Source organism: Scyliorhinus canicula, chromosome 27 (assembly GCF_902713615.1).
Source record: "Scyliorhinus canicula chromosome 27, sScyCan1.1, whole genome shotgun sequence".
NCBI lineage: Eukaryota > Metazoa > Chordata > Chondrichthyes > Carcharhiniformes > Scyliorhinidae > Scyliorhinus > Scyliorhinus canicula.
Window position 1 is genome coordinate 12506796 of NC_052172.1, and position 24424 is coordinate 12531219.

General features: G+C 50.1%; 2 protein-coding genes across 5 annotated transcripts; both read right to left on the minus strand.

Moving 5' to 3' along the window:
• Window positions 1–1024: 1024 nt before the first annotated feature.
• Window positions 1025–22860, minus strand: b9d2 (B9 domain containing 2). Of its 4 annotated transcripts, none has more exons than XM_038785978.1 (5): window positions 22842–22860; window positions 19168–19259; window positions 17683–17808; window positions 10921–11215; window positions 1025–1629 (listed from the first exon to the last, which is right to left on the minus strand). In XM_038785978.1, exons 2-5 carry the CDS (start codon window positions 19253–19255, stop codon window positions 1566–1568), a joined length of 573 nt encoding a protein of 190 aa, XP_038641906.1. In that variant the 5' UTR covers window positions 19256–19259; window positions 22842–22860; the 3' UTR covers window positions 1025–1565. The 4 variants fall into 4 exon arrangements, with proteins under 4 accessions (XP_038641906.1, XP_038641907.1, XP_038641909.1 ...); XM_038785979.1 differs by having other exon boundaries at window positions 1025–1633; XM_038785981.1 differs by lacking the exon at window positions 22842–22860 and adding an exon at window positions 22637–22788 and having other exon boundaries at window positions 1045–1629.
• LOC119957836 (PAX-interacting protein 1-like) lies at window positions 4717–6509 on the minus strand. The gene is made up of 2 exons (XM_038785977.1): window positions 5633–6509; window positions 4717–5569 (listed from the first exon to the last, which is right to left on the minus strand). The coding sequence occupies exons 1-2, from the start codon at window positions 6215–6217 to the stop codon at window positions 4805–4807; spliced, it is 1350 nt and encodes a 449-aa protein (XP_038641905.1). The 5' UTR covers window positions 6218–6509; the 3' UTR covers window positions 4717–4804.
• Window positions 22861–24424: the final 1564 nt, after the last annotated feature.

The following is a 24424-nucleotide window of genomic DNA, read 5'->3' on the forward strand; positions in this document are numbered from 1 at the left end:
TGGAGACTCTTCCACATGACTCCAATCAGAAGGGAAGGGACTCTTTATTGGGCTGGCCAGAGCACAAAAACTACCGTAAGGGGCAAGATTCGTAACAGCACACAGTGCACTGCAATAGTTTAGTATTATACATTAAGTAGATGGTATTCCAGAATTATAGTCTTTTGAGCAAAACAATTAAAACAAATTAATAAATCAAGGACAAATTAAAGGGACAGCCCTATAAAGGGCTACTCTAACGGGACAAAATCTCAAAGGAAATTTATAAAATTCAAATTGCAATGTGTTTAAGGGGGTCAAGAAAGCACCCAGCCCCCAGGGTGCCCACCGGAGATGGAAAACCTCGACCATCCCGGTGGACATCGCGTGCTCCCTCTCCGAGGAAACCTGGCCGCGGACGTAATGCCAGCTTCATGTAAGGATCCTTTCAGCTTTATTCCCTCCCCCCCCCTTCTATTTTGCCGATATCATTTTTCATCCATGGGTGATTAATGGACATGTGTCTTTAGGTCTTGCAGCAGAGGGAATGAGGAATTCAGAAGTTACAGGAGAGAACACTCTCCTAATCTCTGCTAGCTTCAACAGGAGCCTCAGAATGTTCGGAACCAGTGAGAGCGAGCTGGGGCGGGACTCGGTCCCATCGATTGGCTGGTGGCTAATGAATTGGTCCAAAGGGCTGTACTCTGCCCGGTATCAGGTGGTGATCGGATCCTATCTCAGTGGGAGGCTTCTCAGAGACCTGAGGGACCAGTTGAGCCCTAGACACAGAAAGACAAGGAGCTGCTTTTCTCTACCTCTCCAGAGAGGATGTGAGTGCCGCATTCCTGGAACTGCAGAGAACCTGAATGAATGAATCTACAGGAAAACCATTACTGGCTGCACCCAAAGTCGAGATTCTCCCTCTCTCCACAGAGCTGTTGAGTGCGGCATTCCTGAAACTGCAGAGGCCTGAATGAATCTACAATAAAAGCCTCAAACTCAAAACAAGATTTGAAAAGTACAGTGCTAAAAAAAACCACCATCTGAAACATTTTTCCATTTATTGATTTTTTTTACCCCCTTTCTTCCTCTCGGTATTTGTCTGTCTTGTGTGTGTCTGTAAGGTGGCGGGAGGGCAAGTTAAAATGGGGAATTGGTTAATAGTTAACAAGTTGTTTTGCTGCACATTCCATTATAGTTCTTGTTATAAATAAACAGTAATTGTGTTTAAACTTACGAACCTTTAATTATTGGACAGCCAAGGACAAAGACGTTGGGTGCTTTTCTAACAATTATTGGTTAATTCACTTATGTTGGGACTCCGGGACTGGAACCGCTGTGGCTGGAAATCACCGCACACTAGTCCAGGGTCCCGTAACAATTATAATAGTGACTACACTTACAAAAGTACTTAATATGCTGTGAATCGTTGAGATATCTGGTGGTCGCCAAGAGCACTATATTAACGCAAGTCTTTTGTTTTCCTGTGGACGGTATGAGAGGGACATGATCATTTTCACAAGGCGGGGGAGTTTTACAAGATTTCCCCACAGTTTTGACATCCTTCGCTGCCGTTTCGATGAAGCTCAGGGCTCAGGATGGTCACTCTGAAGGTTTGTCGCGATCCAAAATCCGTCTGCAGCTCCAGCCCTGCCTCAGAACGGGTGCAAACACAGAAGGGGCAGAAGTTAAACAATCAGGTCTCGCTGTCATCGCCGCACGTTACTTGGCCCAAATATTTTATACAGCTTCCCTGGAAAGTGCACCTCGTGTTCTGCGTGGTGCATTTGTAAACAGTTTGTTATAGGGTGCGAGGAGTGGGGGGGAGGCACAATCTATTCACTGGTGCGCAATGCTTCATGGTGCGTGACTGCCCCCTTGTGTGGGATAGAACTGACTGCATTAAAATCATAGGGGGTAAAACAAAACAAAGGACTTGCGTTTATCAGCACTTTTAAGAACCACCAGACACCTCAATGCGCTTTATAGCCAATGAGGTTCTTTTGAGGTGTAGTCACTATTGTGATTATAGGAAATACGGTAGCCATATTGGGCACAGCAAGCTCCCCGTGGCAATGATATAATGACCAGGGGCGGGATTCTCCGCAGGCAGGATGCTCCATTTTGCCGGCACCCCAGGGGTTTCCCGGCGGTGTGGGGCTGCCCCACAATGGCAAACCCCATTGGCCGGCCGGCGTAATGGAGCAGCCCACCGGAGGGGTGAAGCAGAAATGTGGTGCGGCGGGGCGGAGAATCCAGCCCCAGATGTTTTTGTAATGTTGAATGAAAGATAAATAATAATAATCATCTTTATTATTGTCACAAGTAGGCTTACATTAACACTGCAATGAAGTTACTGTGAAAAGCCCCTAGTCGCCACATTCTGGCACCTGTTCGGGTACACAGAGGGAGAATTCAGAATGTCCAATTCACCAAACAGCACGTCTTTCGGGACTTGTACGAGAAACCGGAGCACCCGGAGGAAACGCACGCAGACACGGGGAGAACGTGCAGACTCCGCACAGACAGTGACCCAAGCCGGGGATCGAACCCGGGTCCCTGGCGCTGTGAAGCAAAAGTGCTAACCACTGTGCTATAACCCCCGGGGAGAAACCCTGGTAATACATTGAAATAGTGCCATGGGATCGTTAGCGATCACCTAAGAGAGGCAGACAGGGCTCTCACGTCTCATTCGAAATGCAGCACCTTGGAAAAAACAGCACTCTCTCAGCGCTGCACTGCAGTGTCAGCTGTGCTCGAGTCCCAGGGTGGGTGATCCTGACGTTGTGCGGAAGCAGGTCACGGCTGATCATGAATCAAAAGAAAAATGGGGGGAGAGTTGCGGGCCGTCGAGTCGCGAGCACACAAGGACAAGTTCTCCCGTAGCAAGCCCTGCACAAGGGTAATTTATTGAGTTACATAAAATGCTCACAACCAAGGTAAAGGAACAAATGATCTGGAGAAACATATTTTTGATCACAAACATTTGATAGAATTGTGCAATGTAACCCAATATAATTCAGATTAAAATTATGCCTGGAGATTAATTGGACAAGATTATGAAACAGGAAACAGCAAAGTTGCCAGTATCATTTACATCAGTTTTTAATTCTACTCCCACTGGTCACTGTAACGTGTAATCACTGACCCTCACTGGGGTACAGTTCCTGAAGGCACTGACCCTCACTGGGGTACAGTTCCTGAAGGTGCTGATTCTCACTGGGGTACAGTTCCTGAAGGTGCTGATTCTCACTGGGGTACAGTTCCTGAAGATGCTGACTCTCACTGGGGTACAGTTCCTGAAGGTGCTGACTCTCACTGGGGTACAGTTCCTGAAGGTGCTGACTCTCACTGGGGTACAGTCCCTGAAGGTGCTGACTCTCACTGGGGTACAGTTCCTGAAGGTGCTGACTCTCACTGGGGTACAGTTCCTGAAGGTGCGGACTCTCACTGGGGTACAGTTCCTGAATGTGCTGACTCTCACTTGGGTACAGTTCCTGAGGGTGCTGATTCTCATTGGGGTACAGTTCCTGAAGGTGCTGACTCTCACTTGGGTACAGTTCCTGAGGGTGCGAACTCTCACTGGAGTACAGTTACTGAAGATGTTGACTGTCACTGGGGTACAGTTCCTGAAGGTGCTGACTCACTTGGGTACAGTTCCTGAAGGTGCTGATTCTCACTGGGGTACAGTTCCTGAAGGTGCTGACTCTCACTGGGGTCCACTCCCTGAAGGCACTGACCCTCACTGGGGTACAGTTCCTGAAGGTGTTGACTCTCACTTGGGTACAGTTCCTTAAGGTGCTGATTCTCACTGGGGTACAGTTCCTGAAGGTGCTGACTCTCACTGGGGTACAGTTCCTGAAGGTGCTGACTCTCACTGGGGTAAAGTTCCTGAAGGTGCTGACTCTCACTGGGGTACAGTTCCTGAAGGTGCTCTCACTGGGGTACAGTTCCTGAAGGTGCTGACTCTCACTGGGGTACAGTTCCTGAAGATGCTGACTCTCACTGGGGTACAGTTCCTGAAGGTGCTGACTCTCACTGGGGTAAAGTTCCTGAAGGTGCTGACTCTCACTGGGGTACAGTTCCTGAAGGTGCTGACTCTCACTTGGGTACAGTTCCTGAGGGTGCGAACTCTAACTTGGGTACAGTTCCTGAGGGTGCTGATTCTCACTGGGGTACAGTTCCTGAAGGTGCAGACTCTCACTTGGGTACAGTTCCTGAGGGTGCGGACTCTCACTGGAGTACAGTTACTGAAGATGCTGACTGTCACTGGGGTACAGTTCCTGAAGGTGCTGACTCTCACTTGGGTACAGTTCCTGAAGGTGCTAATTCTCACTGGGGTACTGTTCCTGAAGGTGCTGACTCTCATTGGGGGACAGTTCCTGAAGGTGCTGACTCTCACTTGGGTACAGTTCCTTAAGGTGCTGACTCTCACTTGGGTACAGTTCCTTAAGGTGCTGATTCTCACTGGGGTACCGTTCCTGAAGGTGCTGACTTTTACTGGGGTACAGTTCCTGAAGGTGCTGACTCTCACTGGGAGACAGTTCCTGAAAGTGCTGACTCCCACTGGGGTACAGTTCCTGAAGGTGCTGACTCTCACTTGGGTACAGTTCCTTAAGGTGCTGATTCTCACTGGGGTACAGTTCCTGAAGGTGCTGACTCTCACTGGGGTACAGTTCCTTAAGATGCTGATTCTCACTGGGGTACAGTTCCTGAAGGTGCTGCCTCTCACTGGGGTACAGTTCCTGAAGGTGCTGACTCTCACTGGGGTACAGTTCCTGAAGGTGCTGACTCCCACAGGGATAGCGTTCCTGAAGGTGCTGACTCACTTAGGCCCACTTCCCTGAAGGTGCTGACTCCCACAGGGATAGTGTTCCTGTAGGTGCTGACTCCCACAGGGATAGTGTTCCTGTAGGTGCTGACTCTCACAGCGGTGTCTCTCCTGAAGGTGCTGACTCCCACAGGGATAGTGTTCCTGAAGGTGCTGACTCCCACAGGGATAGCGTTCCTGAAGGTGCTGACTCTCACAGCGGTGCCTCTCCTGAAGGTGCTGACTCCGACTAGGGTGCAGTCCCTGAAGGTGGTGCCTCTCACTGGGGTACAGACCCCGCTGACTCTCACTGGGGTACCGTTCCTGAAGGTGATGCCTCTCACAGCGGTGTTTCTCCTGAAGGTGCTGCCTCTCACAGCGGGGCTTCTCCTGAAGGTGCTTACTCCCACTGGGGTGCAGTCCTTGAGGATGGTGCCTCTCACAGAAGTACTGTTCCTGAAGGTTGTGGCTCTCACTGGGGTGCAGTTCCTGATGGTGCTGCCTCTCATTGGGGTACAATCCCTGAACATGCTGTCTCTCATTTCGGTACAGTCCCTGAAGGTGCTGTCTCTTACCAGGGTACAAATCCTGAAGGTGCAGAGACTCACTTGGGTACAGTTCCTCACGGCTCTGTCTCACACAGGGGTACAGTTCCTGAAGGTGCTGACTCTCACTCGGGTACCGCTCAAGGCTCTGTCTCTCACAGGGGTACAGTTCCTGAAGGTGCTGACTCTCACTCGGGTACCGCTCAAGGCTCTGTCTCTCACAGGGGTACAGTTCCTGAAGGTGCTGACTCTCACTTGGGTACCGCTCAAGGCACTGTCTCTCACAGGGGTACAGTTCCTGAAGGTGCTGACTCCTACTGAAGTGAAGTCCCTGAAAGAGCTGTCTCTCAATGGGGTACAGACCCCACCGTCTCTCGTTGGGGTTCAGTTCCTGAAGGTGCTGTCTCTTACCAGGGTACAGTTCCTGAAGGTGCTGATTCTCACTGGGACACAATACTTGAAGACGTTTCCTCTCACTGGAGTGCAGTTCCACAAGGCGCTGAGTCTCACTGGGGTACAGTTCTTGAACGTACTGACTCTCACTGGGGTACAGTTCCTGAAGGTGCTGACTCTCACTGGCAACCATTTTCTGAAAGCGTTCTCTCTCACTTGGGTAGAGTTTCTGACGGTGCTGACTGTCACTGGTGTACACTTCCTTAAGGTGCTGATTTTCACTAGGACACAGTTGCTTACGGTGCTGACTCTCACGAGGACACAGTTGCTGAAGGTGCTGATTTTCACGAGCACACTGTTGCTTAAGGTGCTGACTCTCACTATGACACTGTTGCTTAAGGTGCTGATTCTCTCGAGGACACAGTTGCTTAAGGTGCTGACTCTCACTAGGAAACAGTTGCTTACTGTGCTGACTCTCACTAGGACACATTTGCTTACTGTGCTGACTCTCACTAGGACACAGTTGCTTAGTGTGCTGACTCTCACTAGGACGCAGTTGCTTACTGTGCTGACTCTCACTAGGACACAGTTGCTTACGGTGCTGACTCTCACTAGGACACAGTTGCTTACTGTGCTGACTCTCACTCGGACACAGTTGCTTAAGGTGCTGACTCTCACTCGGACACAGTTGCTTAAGGTACTGACTCTCACTGGGACACAGTTGCTTACGGTGCTGACTCTCACTAGGAAACAGTTGCTTAAGGTGCTGACTCTCACTCGGACACAGTTGCTTAAGGTACTGACTCTCACTGGGACACAGTTGCTTACGGTGCTGACTCTCACTAGGAAACAGTTGCTTACTGTGCTGACTCTCACTAGGACAAATTTGCTTACTGTGCTGACTCTCACTAGGACACAGTTGCTTAGTGTGCTGACTCTCACTAGGACACAGTTCCTGAAGGTGCTGATTCTCACTAGGAAACAGTTCCTGAAGGTGCTGACTCTCAGTAGGACCCAATTGCTTATGGTGCTGTCCCTTACTGGCATTCATTTTCTGAAGGTGCGGACTCTCACTGGGATAAATTAATGCGGGTGCAGTCTCTGTCACTTTGGGGTCCAGTTCCACAGGCACTTGCATCCCTCCTGTACCTTACCCAAATGGGAATTCTCATTCTGTCCGACTGTTGATAGTGAGCAATGGTTACTCTGCCCTGGGGATGTACTCGTTATCAAATCACAAAGCTCACCCCAGAATGCACCTCAATTTGTGGTGCAGCATCTGAAGATTCAGACCCAGATCAAGTCAACCCTAACAGAACTCAAACCCATAACTGATGAACTGTGTTTGGTTAGCAGCCACAGAGCCAAGTGCTCGGGACCAGGGGAGGAAACATTAGCCAGGCACCACCTTCCCCCCCCCCCCCCCCCCCCCAACCGAACGACCAGCCAGCCACACCACCCAGGTCACAATGCCAGCTGACATCAGCAATCAAACATGGTGTGTCACAGAGTCTGTGACTTACTGATCAATGTAGTTCAGTACCCATGCCCTGCAGTCAGACAGATTGACGGGTGTTGTCTGACCAGGGGCTGTGTGCTGGAAGGGCAGGACCTTTCTCATAATGTGCTCCAGTTTTTGACACAATTCCTCCCCCCCCCCCCCCCCCCACCAAGCTGGCCACAGGAAGTCATATGTCAGACTGAGGGAAGAAAAACCCTCTTGGGAATCCGTGCGATGAGGGTCAGCTATGTAGCCTTACCTTTTTTTAATTTAGTGTACCCTGTCATAATATACACACAAGTATATGATGGTGCACAGACAGACACTGACTGACACACTGAAAGACCAATCAACACACAGAACACTGCAGCCAATCACCAGACAGGACACGGCCACTATAAAGCCAGAGGGCACTAGTTTTCCCGCTCATTCGGGATGCAGCCTCTGAGACAGCCAGAGCCCATAATCAGTAACACGAACATCTACCACATGCGAGCAGTATAGTCTGGTCAGGTTAGCCTCAGGTCTCCAGTCAACCTAACATAGTGTCGACCCACAGTGCAAGTATGTTTAACAGCTCATAGTTAAATAAAATAGAGTTGTACTTCAACAAGTGTTGGTAGCCTGTCTCTCTGACTGCTCTGGTAAACGCAGTCCTCACAGACCCAGCATACCCAACACATCATACCCAAATAATTTTTTCCAATTAAGGGGCAATTTAGCATGGCCAATCTGACTACCCTCCACATCTTTGGGTTGTGGGGGCGAAACCCACACAAACACGGGGAGAATGTGCAAACTCCACAAGGACAGTGACCCGGAGCCGGGATCGAACCCGGGGCCTCAGTGCCGTGAGGCAGCAGGGCTAACCCACTGTGCCACCGTGCTGCCCTTGCGTAGCCTTACCTGACTATATAAGCAAAGCAGCAAATCCCTTTCGAGGGGAATGCCAACTTGGTGAGGAAGGTGCCTCGGAGAGTGAAGAGGTCGCTGTGTGTAGACCTTGTGTTTGTGGCTGACCCCGATTTGGATTGAACTTTGGCCTGTATGGCAACCCGCTCTAGTAATCTGACCTTCTTCGTCCGTGTTTTGACCTTGCTGCCTTGCCCTCCTGAAGTCGCTGTTACATACAATGTTAAAACTTCCCTGGGAAACGGGTTAACCATCCAGGTTTAAATAGGGATACCTGGTGAGTAAAGTTGGGCTCAAAGAGCGAGTATTTATTTGCTTTCTCTTCTGTTCTGCTGAGAGCCTGTAGGCCTTTGAATAAATGTTCCTTTTTGTTTGCTGGACAACTCTGTGAGCTATTCAACTGAGTGAAGTCCGCCCCACCCATCACAATCCCCTGCCCCTTGTGACCTCGCACAGGATTCGGGCTTCTCGTAAAGATTTTTTAAACTGATTTCTCGCCTAAGAATAAACTACAACGCGAAATGTACCCAGTGGGGAAAGCGAATCGCCAGTACATGGCTACTCTACAAATCACCAGGAGTAAGAACCAACGTCACATCCCACTCTGGGAAGGTACGCAGAAGATTACAAAGCATCGTTGCAGCCTGTCGAAATATCCATTATAAACAGTCCTGGTAGCTTAGGAAGTCAGTACTTCAGAGAGGGCGACAGACGGAGGGGGGGCTTGGCCCTTCCGAACCTGTTATACTATTATTGGGCGGCGAACGCAGAGAAGGTGCAGCGTTGGAACAGGGAGATGGAGGCTTTGTGGGTGAGGTTGGAGGCAGGCTCTTTGCAAGGGGCCGGGGTTGCAGGCGCTGGCAACGGCAGCGCTCCCACTTGCCCCAGGGAGGTTCTCGTTGACTATGGTGGTGGCCATGCTGAAACTATGGAGGCAATTTCGGCGGCAATGGGAGGAACGACAGGCGATGGAGATGAAGGACTTGCTTTTAGAAGGGTGGTTCACAAGTTTGGGGGAGCTGGGGGAGAAGTTAGAGGTCCCACGGGGGAGGGATTCAGGCAAATGCGGGATTTCGCAAAAAACGTTTTCCCAACCTTTCCGGTGGCACGCCCACCTCGTTGCTGGACGGGGGGTTGTCGAGGAGGGGGGGGGGGGGGGGGGGGGTCGTCCCAGCGATCTATGGGAGGATTTTGGAGGAGAATATGGCGTCACTGGAGGGGTGAAGGCTAAGTAGAAGGAGCAGCTGGGGTACCGCTGGAGAAGGGGCTGCGTTGTGAGGTGCTGCGGAGGGTGAATGCCTCAACCTTCTTTGCGAGGTTGATACAGCTAAAGGTAGTATACAGATCGCAGCTGACGAAGTCAAGGATGAGCCAATTGGTCTAGGGGGTGGAGGATATTTGTGAGTATTGTGGGAAATGTCCAGCCAATCACATACACATGTTCTGGTCATTCTTCAGCACCATGTCGGCGATCTTGCACGTGGAGCCCAGTCCCCTGGGGGCCATATTCGCGTGTCGGACTTGCCGGAGTTGCAGATGGGAGTGGGTGGGCAGATGTTTTAGACTTCGCCTTGTTGACTGCTCGCAGGTGGGTCCTGTTGGAGTGGAGGTCAGCTTCACTGTGCCTTGGAGCGGCTGGGGGATTTAATGGACTTCTTGTACTTGGAAAAAAGGCTTCAAGGCAGGCGAGTGAGGTGTTCCATAAAAAATGGGGTTTAGTTATACTGCATGTCAGGGAGCTGGTGACCGTCAACTGTTAGGGGGGGGGGGGGGGCGGGAAGGGAGCTGGCTGGTTCAGGGGCTGGTGTTGCATTCATTTTGTTTTGTAATGTTATGGATGTTAAATATAAAAATGTTAACATTTGAATGTAAATTACTTTTTTTTTAAAAACAGCCCTGGCAGCAGACACTGAGCTGGAATCTGTGTGGAATAGAAATGGCATGGAATAGGAACTCAGGTAAAAGGATCACTTGGTGTGTAATCTGAGGTGACGGAAGCTTTGGGAAGGCATAAGGACAAAATATAGAGCAAGTGCAGAGCGCAGCGGAGCACCCGGTCAACATCCATCAACTGTAATGAAGTCAAGATCAAGGAGAAATGGGAAGCGGAGTTGGGAGGGGAGATCAACTGGGGAGTATGGAGTGAGGCACTGCGAAGGGTAAACGGGACCTCCTCTTGTGCAAGGATGTGCCTGATACAGTTTAAGGTGATGCAAAAGGTGCTTATGACTTGGGCGAGAATGAGTGGGTTCTTTCAGGAGGTAGCAGGCGAGTGCGAGATGTGTGGGCGGGGGCCAGCAAATCACGTGCACGTGTTGGGGTTGCAAACAAATTGGGAAGATTCTGGGCAGGGGTGTTCGCGGTAATAGCCAGGATAGTGGAGGAGGGGGTGGACCTGGACCCTTTGGTGGTAGGGTTTCAGAGAAGCCGGAGCTCATGGAGAGGAGGAAGTCCGATGTTGTGGCCGTCGCCTCTCTGATTGTACGGCGGCGAATTTTGCGGGAGTGGCGGTCGGCATCGTCACCAGGGTTGGCAGCTTGTTGGGGTGACCTGTACGACTTCCGGAGGTTAAAGAAGATAAAGTGAGTGAATGGAGCTCTTCGGGGGGGGGGGGGGGTTTGAGGAAACTGGGATCTTTGTGAAAAGAAAATTGTAGAAAGTATGTTTCCCGGGGTGTTTATGTGTTGTAACCTGTTTTGATACATGTTGGTAATAAAATACATTTTTTTTAAACTGTAATAAAGCCCCCCCCTCCCCTCGATCAATATTCTACCCCATACTGGTCAAAGTTGCGGAGAATGATGCTGAGCTGCAGGTGCACTTTGCCCATGGCCACAGTTTGCAGACGATAACGGTCAGCTCCGGTGTAAATGAGGTCACTGTGTTTCAGCTGAGGCCCGCCACCCACAAACATCTGGGAGAGCTGCTCCTGCCAAGTACCCAGGGGCCGCCAGGTGACGCACTGAATCTCGTGGGTCCCCGGGCTGCTGGGGATGTGGCAGAAACCGTAGCCGTACAGATCGTTCCTGCCGAAGGAGTCCTGGTGCCAGACCTGTACGTAGAGCTTGGGCCAGCCTGCAGCGGGAAGACATGGACAGAATGAGTTATGTTTGTGCTCAGGCAAGGCGAGAATTCGGATTGATGTTGTCGCATGACTCCCCTTACCTGCAAACCCGCCCCCCACACACAGCGTATGATGATACAATTTCACAGGCATCAGTTAGCTACTCAACCAAGGTAGCGAGAATCATGCGCTCGTGTCCTCACCTTACACCCCCACATGTAAGAAATAGGAGCAGGAGTAGGCCATCTGGCCCCTCGAGCCTGCTCCACCATTCAATGAGATCATGGCTGATCTTTTGTGGACTCAGCTCACTTTCCGGCCCGAACACCATAACCCTTAATCCCTTTATTCTTCAAAAAACTATCTATCTCTGTCTTAAATACATTTAATGAAGGAGCCTCAACTGTTTCACTAGGCAAGGAATTCGATAGATTCACAACCCTTTGGGTGAAGAAGTTCCTCCTAAACTCAGTCCTAAATCTACTTCCCTTTATTTTGAGGCTATGCTCCCTAGTTCTGCTTTCACCCGCCAGTGGAAACAACCTGCCCGCATCTATCCTATCTATTCCCTTCATAATTTTATATGGTTCTATAAGATCCGCCCAAATCCTTCTAAATTCCAAAGAGTACAGTCCCAGTCTACTCAACCTCTCCTCGTAATCCAACCCCTTCAGCTCTGGGATTAACCTAGTGAATCTCCTCTGCACACCCTCCAGCGCCAGTACGTCCTTTCTCAGGTAAAAATTTGGCCCTTTTGAGCCTGCACTACCATTCAATAAGATCATGGTTGGTCTGATTGTGGCCCAACTCCACTTTCCTGTGGGCAGCATGTGGTGCAGTGGTTAGCACTGAGACTGCGGTGCTGAGGTTCGAATCCCGGCCCTGGGTCACTGTCCGTGTGGAGTTTGCACGCTCTCCCTGTGTCTGAGTGGGTTTCACCCCACAACCCAAAGATGTGCAGGGTATGTGGATTGGCCACACTAAATTGCCCCTTCATTGGGAAAAAAAGATTGGGTACTTTAAGTTTTTTTTTTAAACTCCACTTTCCTGCCTGTCCTCGACTCCCTTGCCAATCAAAAAAAAATCGGTTCAGCTCCCCCTTGAATTGATTGAATGATCCTGCCTCCACTCTTCGAGGGAAGAGAATTCCAAACACTACTGGCTGTCAAGCACAAAAATTATAGATGTTTCAATGCGATCATCTCTCATTCTTCTAAACTCCAGAGAACATAGCCTCTGCTCAAACGCGGAGTTGAATGAGCCTATGTCAGGCGGAGGGATCAGGAACAGAGCTAGTTTCCCTAACTAGGGAACGTGGGTCAATTGCAGCAGGCCCCAATCAACAGAACCTCAGAGATAGGGAGGGAATCTTCTCAGCCCCCGTGGCTCACACATAACCCCACACGGCTACGATCAGAGCCAGATCCTTGGAACTAAATGGGCAAGAGATGATTTTTAAAAAATAGTTTTTATTCTCCTTTTTCACATTTTCTCCCAAATTTACACCAACCAACAATAAACAATAATCAGTAACAAATATGTCAATCCCCATATCAATAACAACAATCCCATCCTCCCACCAAACCCCAAACATTAGCCCACATGTTCACATAAACAAATGACAAAAGGAATTAGGGATCACCCATAGTTGCCATTAACACACACAGCCACCCTCCCCCTAACCCTTCCACCCACCCGAACTAATGTTCAATGTGAAAGTGCATAATGAATAATGCCCATGAATTGTGGAACCCCTCCATCCTTCCCCTTAGTTCAATTTTGACCGTCTCAAGATTCAAGAATTCCAACAGGTCCCCCCGCCACGCCAGGGCAAAGGGTGGAGAGGCTGCTCTCCAACCCATTAGGATCCGCCTTCGGGCGATCAACGAGGCGAAGGCTACAACATCTGCCTCCGCACCGGTTTCCAACCCTGGCTGGTCCGACACCCCGAATATGGCCTCCTGGGGCCCCGGGTCCAGTTTCACGTGCACCACTTTAGAAATTACCCGAAAAACCTCCTTCCAGTAATCCTCTAGCTTTGAACGGGAAAGAGATAATAATGGAAAATCAAGAGTGAGACACAGGAGGTAGGGATGGGAATGACAGAGCGTACAAAGTGGAGACTACAACAGGAAACACCCAAGTGCTGGAAGCTTACAGCATATCAGACAGACAGCATATCAGCACCAGGCATACAAAACGTTACCACTTCAGATGGTACTCTTCATCAGAACAGCATTATGTGACTTTGCACTCCGTCAGGACCCCAGTTTGATTGGATACCAACAAATGTGGGTCAGTAACCAGAGAACACAGATTTTAATTAATTGACACAACAGTGGGAGAACGTCTTTATTTTTTGAAACATACAGAGTGAGTGGTTTATACAATAGGGCGGTGGAAGCAGATTCAATAATACATTCCAAAAGATAATTGAATCCCTGCTTTAGAAAGGACAGTTTTGCAGGGCTCGGGGGGGGAAGATTTAGATTTTAGTTTTGTCACGTGTACAGAGAAAAGTATTGTCCTGCGTACAGTCCAGGCAGATTGTTCCATGCATGAAAATAAAACATAGGACCTACGATAAATACACAATGTAAATACATAGACATCGGGGGAAGAATACGGAGTGTAGTGCTACATAGTAGAGAAGATTTGTGGAAAGATCAGTTCAGTCCATAAGAGGGTCGTTCAGGAGCCTGGTAACAGTGGGGAAGGAGCTGTTTTTGAACCTGTTAGTGCGCGTTCTCAGACTTTTGTATCATCTGCCCGATGGAATAGGTTGGAAGAGAGAATAACCCGGGTGGGAGGGGTCTTTGATTATGCTGCCTGCTTTCCCCAGGCAGCGGGAGGTGAAGACGGAGTCAATGGATGGGAGGCGGGTTTGTGTGATGGACTGGGCTGTGTTCACGACTCTCTGTAGCTTCTTACGGTCTTGGGCCGAGCAGTTGCCATACCCAGGCTGTGATGCAGCCAGATAGGATGGTGCATCGGTAAAGCAGAGGAGGTGGGACAAACTGGCCAGCTCTTTCAAAAGAGCCAGAATAGGCAGGATGGGCTGAATGGCCTACTCCTCTACGGTAAGATTCTATGAGAGAGCTGCAGTATTATCTGTTTGGATTAATTTCTGTGGTATTTTCCTTTCCAAACCACAGACACTCTCTCTAGCCGGGAAACTGAATTGAGTCAATAGTCACAAGACCAGACAAAGATCTGAACTTCAAAGCTTGACACTCAACAAAGAGCGTCTCTTGATTTTTTTTAAAATTAATTTTCTTTTCGTGCTTTTGGAATTCAAAACAAAAGAGCGCTGATAATTGCAAACTTTCTCCCAGGCAATTCTGAACAAAATACAAAAGCCTATTAACCTCCTTTCGACTATATAAGGTGACAAGCTTAATTGAGCCTCCAGAAACACTGAACCCACAAAAGGATGGGAAGGCGATAACTCCCGAGGCAACATGATGAAAACAATGCCACTCTGTGCTTAACATTTGTGAATTGGTTTGATTGGTTTATTTAACACTGGATGCTCAGTCGGTGAATATTCCCGAGACGGAGGTCGATGCATTTTTCGACAGTAAAGGAATCAAAGAGTTTGGGGACGAAAGCGAGAAAGGGGAACTGTTGCGGAAGGTCAGCCATGGAACCTAACGGCTTCAGGGGGCCAGATCACATACTCCTGCTCCTATTTACACTCTGAGCTGCTTCAATTCTCAAAAAGGTAGCAACTGCGGGGCGGCTCATTGATGCAGTGGTTAGCACTGCTGCTTCACGGCGCCGAGGGCCCGGGTTTCGATCCCGTCCCCGGGTCACTGTCCGTGTGGAGTTTGCACATTCTCCCAGAGTCTGCGTGGCTCTCACCCTCCACAACCACTGTTGCCCTCCAGCCACTGATTTCACACGCCAAGTCCAGCTTCACATGGGCTTGCGGGAATTCCCCGGCAGAAAACACTGAGCACTACCACCCTTGGCTCAGCAGTAAGCCTCCGTGCCGCAAGGTTGTAGGTTCAAGTTACAGACTAGGAACCCAAGCACAGCCCGGTCTACAAGAGTCCAGAATGCCAGCAGAACAGGCTATAGGTACGGAACAAGGTCAGCAAATGGTATTCAGGGTTACTGAAAATAAAGGTGGGGAATACCAGGCAAGGGTGGCAGGTTTCCAATGCGTCATTAGTGAACCAGCCAAATTTTTTTTTAAATAATGCATGCTTGGGATGTGGGTGTTGCCGGCAAGGTGAGCATTAATTGCCCATTCTTACATGCCCTTGAACTAAAGTTGTTCCCGATGGTGGGTGTGTCCAGAACGAGGGGGCACAGTCTGAAGATACGGGGTGCACCATTTAGGACTGAGATGAGGAGAAATTTCTTCACCCAGAGAATGGTCGGTCTGTGGAATTCACTACCACAGGAAGTAGTTGAGGAGAAAACATTATATAGTTTCAAGAAGCAGTTAGATACAGCACTTAGGGTGAAGGGAATCAAAGGATATGGGGGTGGAAAGCAGGATTAGGCTATTGCGTTGGATGATCAGCCATGATCATAATGAATGGTAGATGAAGCTCGATGGGCCGATTGGCCTCCTCCTGCTCCTATTTTATATGTTTCTAGGAAAGTGGCTTGCCAGCCCCCACCTCCCGGTCTTATTTCTCATCTGCATACTGCCCCTCGGCAACATCATCTGAAAGCACAGTGTTACATTTCACATCCGACATCCAGTGCTGGTTGAGCTGAATTTTCCTCCAATTACATATTGGGAAAGGTTGAAGTAATTGTCTTCCTTCCCATTCCAAATTGTGGGTCTGAGCTACTGATTCCATCCCTCTCCCTGGACAGAGACTAAACCGGACTGTTTGATGCCACATCTGCCCTGGAGGCGAGCTTCCAAATTCACATCTGGGCCCTCGTAGAGATCGCCCATTCCCAGCTCTGCAGCATCACCCGACTTGGCCCAGTCTCAGTTCAACTGCTGCCGAATCCCTCGTTCGTGGGCCTTAGTTACGTCGACGAACTACATTCCAACGCATTCGTGGCTGACCTCTCTTCCACATTCTGCCAACTTGTGTTCATTCAAAACTCTCACCGACGTCATGTACACCGACCACCCCACGCTCAATAACCTACCTTAGCTCCTGGTCAAGCAACATCTTGATTTTAAAATTATATTCCTGGTTTTCAAATTCCTCCCTATCTCTGCAATCTCCTCTAACTCCACCGCCCTCCAAGGTAACTGCACTCTTCTCATTCTAGTCCCTTGAGCAGACCCAATTTTAATCACTCTCCATTGGGAATTGTGCCTTCAGCTCCCTAGGCCCCAAGCCCTGGAATTATCTCGCAACACCTCACTACCTGGGGAGGCAAATGGTATGTGGGACCTCATCGCGAGAGGACCCGAGTACAGGAATTGGGATGTCTTACTGCAGCTGCACAGGGTCTCTCGGTGAGACCACACTAGGAGTATTGTGGGCTGTTTTGATCTCCTTATCGAAGAAAGGACATAGTTGCCGTAGAGGGAGTGCAACAAAGGTTCACCAGACTGATTCCTGGGATGGTGGGATTGTTGTAGGGGGGGATGTAGGGGGGAGGGATTGGGTTGAGAGGGCCTGTATTCACTGGAGTTTAGAAGAATGAGATGGGATCTGATTGAAAGGTATAAAATTCTGACAAGGCTGGAGAGACTGGACACAGGGATGTGCTTGCCTCTGGCTGGGCGGCGGGGGATCTAGAATCAGGCAACACAGTTCAGGATACAGGGCGGGCCATTTAGGACTGAGATGTGGAGAAACTTCTTCACTCAGAGGGTGGCGAACTTGCAGAATACTCAACCACAGAAGGTTGTGGAGGCCTAGTCACTGAATATATTTAAGAAGAAAATGGATAGATTTCCAGACCCGAAAGGTGTGAAGGGTACTGGGGGGAGCGCGGGAATGTCGCATTGAGATAAAGAATCAGCCATGATCATATTGAATGCTGTAGCATGCTCGAAGGGCCGAATGGCCTACTCCAGGCTCCTATTTTCTATGTTTGTGTGTTTCTACCTGGTTTTCCTCCTTAAAACCTATCGCTCACCAAACCTTTGGTCGTCTGCTCCAATATCTCCTTATGTGGCTCAGTGTCATAGGGAGAAACCACTTCTGTTGGCCAAAGGGTCGGTAACCCGAGGACCCCGATTTAAGATAATTAGCATAAGAGATAAAGGGAGATGAGGAGACTTTTGTCTTCAATGCAGCAATGATAATCAGGACCGTGCTGCCGGAAATGAATTTGGGAGGGAACTTGATCATGCAGAACGGGCAACGGGAGAAAGGGTGTGCGACTAATTGAATCATTCTTGCACTGAGCTGCCACACGCGTGATGGGCCGAACGGCATCCATCTGTCCTCTCTGATTTCATTGTAAGCCAGCTAACTCAAGAGAGAACTTACACTAACAGCAGGAGAAAACATACAGCTCAAGAAGACAACAGCACTGTGGTTACCTTGGAGGCCTTTGGTTGCGTAGTGTACATCAATAGGATGCGACCAATAGGCCATGTCCTTGATTACCGGATTGTCCACTTGCGTTTGCCCATCCTTTAAGCCAGACAGCAGTTTCCAAGCACACCCTGCAGACATGGAAGAGGGAGAAGAAAGGAGCTTACATTCTATAATTACAAAAAAAACAAGGAGGAGTTGGTCACTGCGAGCACAGAAATTACCTAACGGCAGACCAAAGGCTACCATCCTGAAAGTCATAGAATCAGAATCACAATGTCATTGGAGGAGGCCATTCAGCATCGGTAACTGTGCCGGCTCTCCAAACAAGCACGTGACTTAGTGCCAGGGTTCTTTCAGGTGAAAACAGAAAATGCTGGAAAAGACTCAGTAATTCCGCAGCATCTGTGTGGAGAGAGGGGGAAATTTTTTTTTTTTTTTAAAGAGTTAAAGTTTCGAGTCCGTACGACTCTTCTTCAGAGTTCTTGAGGGTTGTTAGACTAGAGGAGGTCACAAAGATAGGGAAGAGAGAAGGATTCGAACACAAAGATTTTTACTTTTAACTCTGAGGCTGTGCTGGGTTTCCGATACTATAACAGTGACTGCACAAAGTGCCTGCTGGTGTGGGACATCCAGAGATTGTGAAAGGCTCAAAAATACATTGTACAGGTACAGTGCCTCAAGACCAGTTGTCCAAAAACCAGGCTCTTTTATAATGTTCCGTGCATCCATTTGAATGGAGTAATTTATTTTAAACAACTAACCTGGACAATTGGCACTGCATTGATGGGGCGTGGCTCCAGATTAGTAAAGCCGTAAGACGTGGAAGCAGAGGCAAGCCATTCCGTCCATCAAGTCTGCTCCGCCATTCAATTAGATCATTTAAAAAAATATATTTAGAGTACCCAATTCATTTTTTCCAATTAAGGGGCAATTAATTTAGCGTGGCCAATCCACCTACCCTGCACATCTTTGGATTGTGGGGCGAAATCCACACAAACACGGGGAGAATGTGCAAACTCCACACGGACAGCGACCCAGAGCCGGGATCGAACCTGGGACCTCGGCGCCGTGAGGCCACAGGGCTACCCCACTGCCCCACCGTGCTGCCCTATTCAATGAGATCATGACTGATCTGATACGATCAACTCCACTTTCCCGCCTTATTCCCAGAACCCTCACAAATCTGTCTTAACTCAGCCTTCAACATCGTAATCAGCTTTGCTGCCCTATCCGGTACTCCAAGCGACCAGTGAACCACCCGACTTGGCTGCCCGACTCGAAATGCGACTACAACCAAAATCCAGCACTGCCTCGGTGCCAGATTTATGGTACTGCACCCGTGTAAATACAAGTCTTACTCTTCCTTATAAAAGGGTGCAAATTGGAAGAAGATGGATTTTCTTCAAATTCCACTTGTTGAAAAGTTGAACAGGCCGCAGCTAAAGTGTGGAACCCTATGCTCATGCAACCCCAGACGAGGGTCTTACCTGCCTGCAGCCCCCATTTGCAGAATAGGCTGTTCTGCGGGAAGCCACTTGCTCCAACAATCTGTCCAATAATGTGTACCTCAGCCATCCTCCTGCACAGAAAAAGACATGAGACTTTTAGCATACTGCACCCTCAGCCAGATACTGCATTGTGCAGAGCAGTCAAACTCCCCCATCACCAATCAATGCTATTGTTCTGGCATAAAAGGCACTATCGACAGACAACAGGCATAAATCAACCTTTTTAAACTTCCAAACTTTAATAGTTAGTTGCGCGAGGGTTGGGTTAAATAGTCACACTCGTCAACTCACTTCTTCCATCATAGAATGGTGTTAATACAGGAGGCCATTCAGCCCATCATGTCTGTGCTTCCTCCCTGCAAAATCAACTCAGCCAATCCCACTCCCTTGCAACCCTGCAAACATTCTCTCTTCAGGTGATGATCCAATTCCCTTTGGAATGGCCCAATTGAGTCTGTGTCCACCACACTCTCAGGCAGTGTATTCCTAAACCATTTCTTCAGCCATCGCTCGCTAATGAGTATGACTGTCCACCTAACAAACTCCGTTTCACTGGTCGTGGGTCCTTGCGTGACTGATGAGCCTGATCCTAGAGATGCATCTTCAATCGCCCATGTGGCAGAGGTTTCTGGGAGGTGGGATTGGTCCCTGTACTCTAGAGTGTTGGCAGTCCTTTCTCAGGCCCAATTTCCAGACTTCCCCTTGCCGTCGAATATTCGCGAAGAATTGTGTCCCTTCATTCAGGAGGTTCCTCCAGGTAGGTTTCTTCTAAGCAAGGGTCTCCCAGGCATTGATGTCCATGTTGCACTTCTTGAGGCAAGTCTTCAGGGTGTCTTTGAAGCGCTTCCTTATCCTCCTTTAGTTCGGGTGCCTTCCTTGGACTTGGCAAAGAAGACTTGTTTTGACAATAAGGACTCTGGCATTCTAAGCACGTGATCGGCCAAACCAAGTTGATTTCTGATAACCATGGCCTCGATGATGGAGCTCCTGGCTCCTTCAAGGACACTGATGTTCGTACACCTGTCCTCCCAGCTGATGCAGAGAATCTTTCTCAAACAGCGTTGATGGTCCCTCTAAAGAGCCTTTAGGTGGCGTCTGTACGTATTCCAGGATTTTGAGCCGTTTGGCGGAGCTGGGAAGACGACTGCCTTGTACACGAGGATCTTAGTATCAGCACGGATGTTATAGTCATCAAGGCTCTCATCCTGAGGCATCCAAAGACAGTTCTCGCAGATTGGTTACGATGTTGGATCTCCACATCGATGCCAGCCTTAGATGAATGGCGGTTCCCCAAGTAGGGGAAATGTTTCACGTGTGGGGGGATTTTTCTGTTGATCTTGATGGAGGGAGGGACCGGATCTTGCCCAGGGGCAGGTTGATACAGGCGTAGAGGAGGTTGAGGCGGAGAATTATTCTTTGGTATGCTTCCACGAAGGCGTCAAGCGCAGCTTGGAGATTGCCTCCGAAAGAGCAGAGATGGCTTTCTCATCCGCATACTGAAAATCCATGAGCGATGCCAGTGTCACTTTCTTCTTGGATTTCAACCAGTTGAGGTCGAAACGTTTTCCGTCCATCTTCTGGATCATGTCAACTCCACTGGGAAGCTGGTTCTTGACTAGGGGAAAGATGGTGGTAACTAAACTGGAGGCAAGGGTGGGGCCACGACACATCCTGACACCAGTCTTGACCTTGAAGGTTTAAGTTGTATTTCCGTCGGGTGAGGAATGTCGGAGGATGTTGATGAATTTCTCTGGACAGCCGGCCTTCGAAAGGGTCTTCCATAATACTTCCTGACCGAGTCGATAGCCTTGATCAGATCGATGAATGCCGTGCAGAGTTGATGTTGCTCCTGGCATATGTCTTGAAGTTATTGAACAGTGAAAATTGTGTCCACTGTTCCAGGATTTGGTTGGAAGCCACACTGTCTTTCCAGAAGGGTTGCTTCAGAGGCTGGGAGAAGGCTGCTAGTGAGGATTTGGGCGATAGCCTGACGAGTGACGGACACTAGGGAGATTCCTCAGTAGTTCCCACAATCTGCTTTGTCTTCTTTTCTTGAAGGTGATGGTGATGACAGCATCCCTGAGATCGGCAAGTATTTCCTCTCTGTCCCAGATTTTCAGGAACAGCTGATGGAGATGGCGGGGGAATTTGAAAATCTCCGTTGGAATCCCGTCCACTCCTGCAACTTTTTCATTCTTGCGGCTTCGATTACACAGACACTGGCTATGAAAAATATGGTTCTTTTGCCTTTCCACAGGGGGAGGCAATTCAACAGCGCAAACCTCCTTGCACTATCAACACCCTGGAGGTTACCATTGACCAGAAATGCAACTGTAGCTACAAGAGCAAATCAGAGGCTGGGAATTCTGCAGCAACTAACTCACCTTCTGACTCCCAAAGCCATGTCAACCATCAACAAGGCATAAGTCAGGAATGTGACGGAATATGCTCCACTTGCCTAGATGAGTGCAGCTCCAACAACACTCTTCACTCGACACCATCCAGGACAAAGCAACTCACTTAATGGGCACACAACCAGCATCTTAAACAATTACTCCCTCCACCACTGACACACAATGGCAGCAGTGTGTACCATCTACAAAATGCACTGCAGGGACACACAAGACTCCTTCAATGACACATTCCAAACCTGTGACCTCTACCTTCTGGAAATATGAGGGCAGCAGATACATGGGAATTCCACCACATGCAAGTTGCCCTCCAAGACACTCACTATCCTGACTTGGCCGTTCCTTCACTATCACTGGGTCAAGATCTTGGAACTCCCTCCCCAACAGCTCTGTTGAGTGTACCTCACGGACTGCAGCAGTTCAAGTAGGCAGCTCACCACCACGTTCTCAAGGGGCAATTAGGGATGGGCAATAAATGCTGGCCTAACCAGCAACACCGACATCCAGTAAAAGAATAAAACAAAACTTGTTCAGTTCCCGGCTTGGGTCACTGTCTGTGTGGAGTCTGCACATTCTCCCTGTGTCTGCGTGGGTTTCTTCCGGGTGCTCACTGTCCAAAGATGTGCGGGTGTGGTGGATTGACCATGCTAAATTGCCCTTAGTGTCCAAAACGTTTAGGTAGGGTGGAGGTGAGGGCTTAAGTAGGGTGCTCCCTCCAGGGGCCAGTGCTCACTCGATGGGCTGAATGGCTGTCCTTTTGCACTGTAAATTCTATGAACCCCCATTATCTCAAAGATGTGCAGGTTAGGCCATGATGAATTGCTGTTAATAAACAAAAAAAAGGTTAGGAGGGGGTCATTGGGTTACGGGGATAGGGTGGAAGTGGGTGGGTGCAGCCTGGATGGGCCGAATGGCCTCCTTCTGCACTGCGAGAACCGACTACTTTAGCTAAACTCTGTTCATCCAAGCCGCGGCCTGACTGACAGGCGAATTGACAAATCAGAACGCGCCGCTGGGCGATCCTTTGATGAACCCACCAATCAGAGGAGAGGGGCGGGACTTAGCTGCCGCCAGTTGCCCCGGGAGACGCCGCCGCCGCCGCCGCTATCTGTCCGTCTGTATACCGCTCCTCCTCCTTCTCCGCCGTCTCCCCGCTCCTCCTCCTCTGCCGCCGTCTCCCCGCTCCTCCTCCTCCGCCGTCTCCCCGCTCCTACCCTCCGCCGCCGTCTCCCCCGCTCCTACCCTCCTCCGTCCCCCACTCTCTCTCTCTCAGGCTGGCTCCCGCTGTCTCTCCGATTCGCCGTCAATCTAGTAACGCGCTCACTCATTGGCGAGGAGCCTTCAGCCAATAGGATTCAGAGGGCGGATTGAGTCCCACTGCTCCTCCCCCGCCCCCTGCCCCACACCTTCCCTCCCCGAAACCCCGCCCCCTGCCCCACCCCCCACCCTAAACTCTGCCCCTCCCCAAACCCCGCCTCTTGCCCCACCCAAAACCCCACCCCCTTCCCATCCCAAACTGCGCCCCCTGCCCCTCCGCCACCCCAAACCACTCCCCCTCTCCAAAACACCCCCTTGCCCCTCCCCCACACCAAACCCTGCCCCTCCCCCACCCCCACACCAAACACCGTCCCTCCCTGGAACCCTGTTCATTGACCCCACCCCCAAGCCCCGCCTCCTGCCCCATCCCCTCCCCAAACCCCACCCTAAACCCCGCCTCTCCCCAAACCCCACCCCTTCCCAAACCCTGCCTCTTGCCCCACCCACTTCCCATCTCAAACCCCACCCCTGCCCCTCCCCCACTCCAAACCACTCCCCCTCCCCTCTCCAAAACACCCACTTGCCCCTCCCCCACACCAGACCCTGCCCCTCCCCCACACCAAACCCCATCCCTCCCAGGAACCCTGTTCGCTGACCCCAATCCCCGCCTCCTGCCCCACCCCTCCCCAAACCCCACCCCCCTCCCCCACCTTAAACTCCGCCCCTCCCCAAACCCACCCCCTTCTCGACCCCATCCCCAGACCAACCCCCACCCCTCCCCCTCCCCACCACATACCCAACCCCCTCCCCACACTATACCTCACCCTCATCCCGTTGCCCCATCCCCACCATTCCACCACCCCATTACCTCTTCGCCCATCTGCATTCCTCCCACCCTTTCCCTCCCTCCTCTCTCCCCCAGCCCTTTCCCGCCTCTCCCCCACCCCATCCCACCTCTCCCCAACCTCTTCCATCCCTCTCCCCAGCTCCAGTCCTTCCACTCCCTCCCACCCCTTACCTGCTTCCCTCTCCCACCCATCTTCTGACTCCCACTTCACCCGACCCATAATCTTCCATTACTGCAGCCCTCTCTCCCCCCACTCCATCAACCATTTTCCGAGCTTCCACCATTCCCTCCCACCATGCTGCTGGTCCACAGCTACTTTAGGAAGAATGTCGAGGCCTTTGGTATGGACAGACTTACTAGAATGCCGACATGTTTGAGAAACTTAAGTTCTAAATGAAGGGTTTTCATTTATGTAGTGCCTTTCCTGATCACCTGATGACGCAATAGACTTTGCAGCTCATTAAATGCTTGTGAATTATAGTCACTGTTGTAATGTAGGAAAGACAGCAGCCAATTTGCACACAATTCAACACCATTCAGCCCATCGAGCCTTCTCTGCTATTCCATATGATCATGGCTGTTCTCGGGCTTCAACTCCACTTTCCTCTCCCCCTCCCCATATCCTTTGATCCCCTGAGAGACCAAAAATCCGTCTCTCCCAGTCTTAAACATGTTCAACAATGGAACACCCCAACCCTCTGGGGTTGAGAATTCCAAAGAT

Excerpts from the sequence above, each read along its gene's own strand:
- LOC119957836 (XM_038785977.1), bottom strand. The coding sequence starts at position 6,217 with ATGTGTCCTAGTGAGAGTCAGCACAGTAAGCAACTGTTTCCTAGTGAG. Across the intron at positions 5,570-5,632 it reads GTAGGAGTCAGCACCTTCAG|GAACTGTACCCCTGTGAGAG; the intron begins GAACTGTACCCC and ends CAGCACCTTCAG.
- b9d2 (XM_038785978.1), bottom strand. The coding sequence starts at position 19,255 with ATGGCTGAGGTACACATTATTGGACAGATTGTTGGAGCAAGTGGCTTC. Across the intron at positions 17,809-19,167 it reads CAAATGGGGGCTGCAGGCAG|GGTGTGCTTGGAAACTGCTG; the intron begins GTAAGACCCTCG and ends CCATGTCTGCAG. Across the intron at positions 11,216-17,682 it reads CGCAACCAAAGGCCTCCAAG|GCTGGCCCAAGCTCTACGTA; the intron begins GTAACCACAGTG and ends TTCCCGCTGCAG.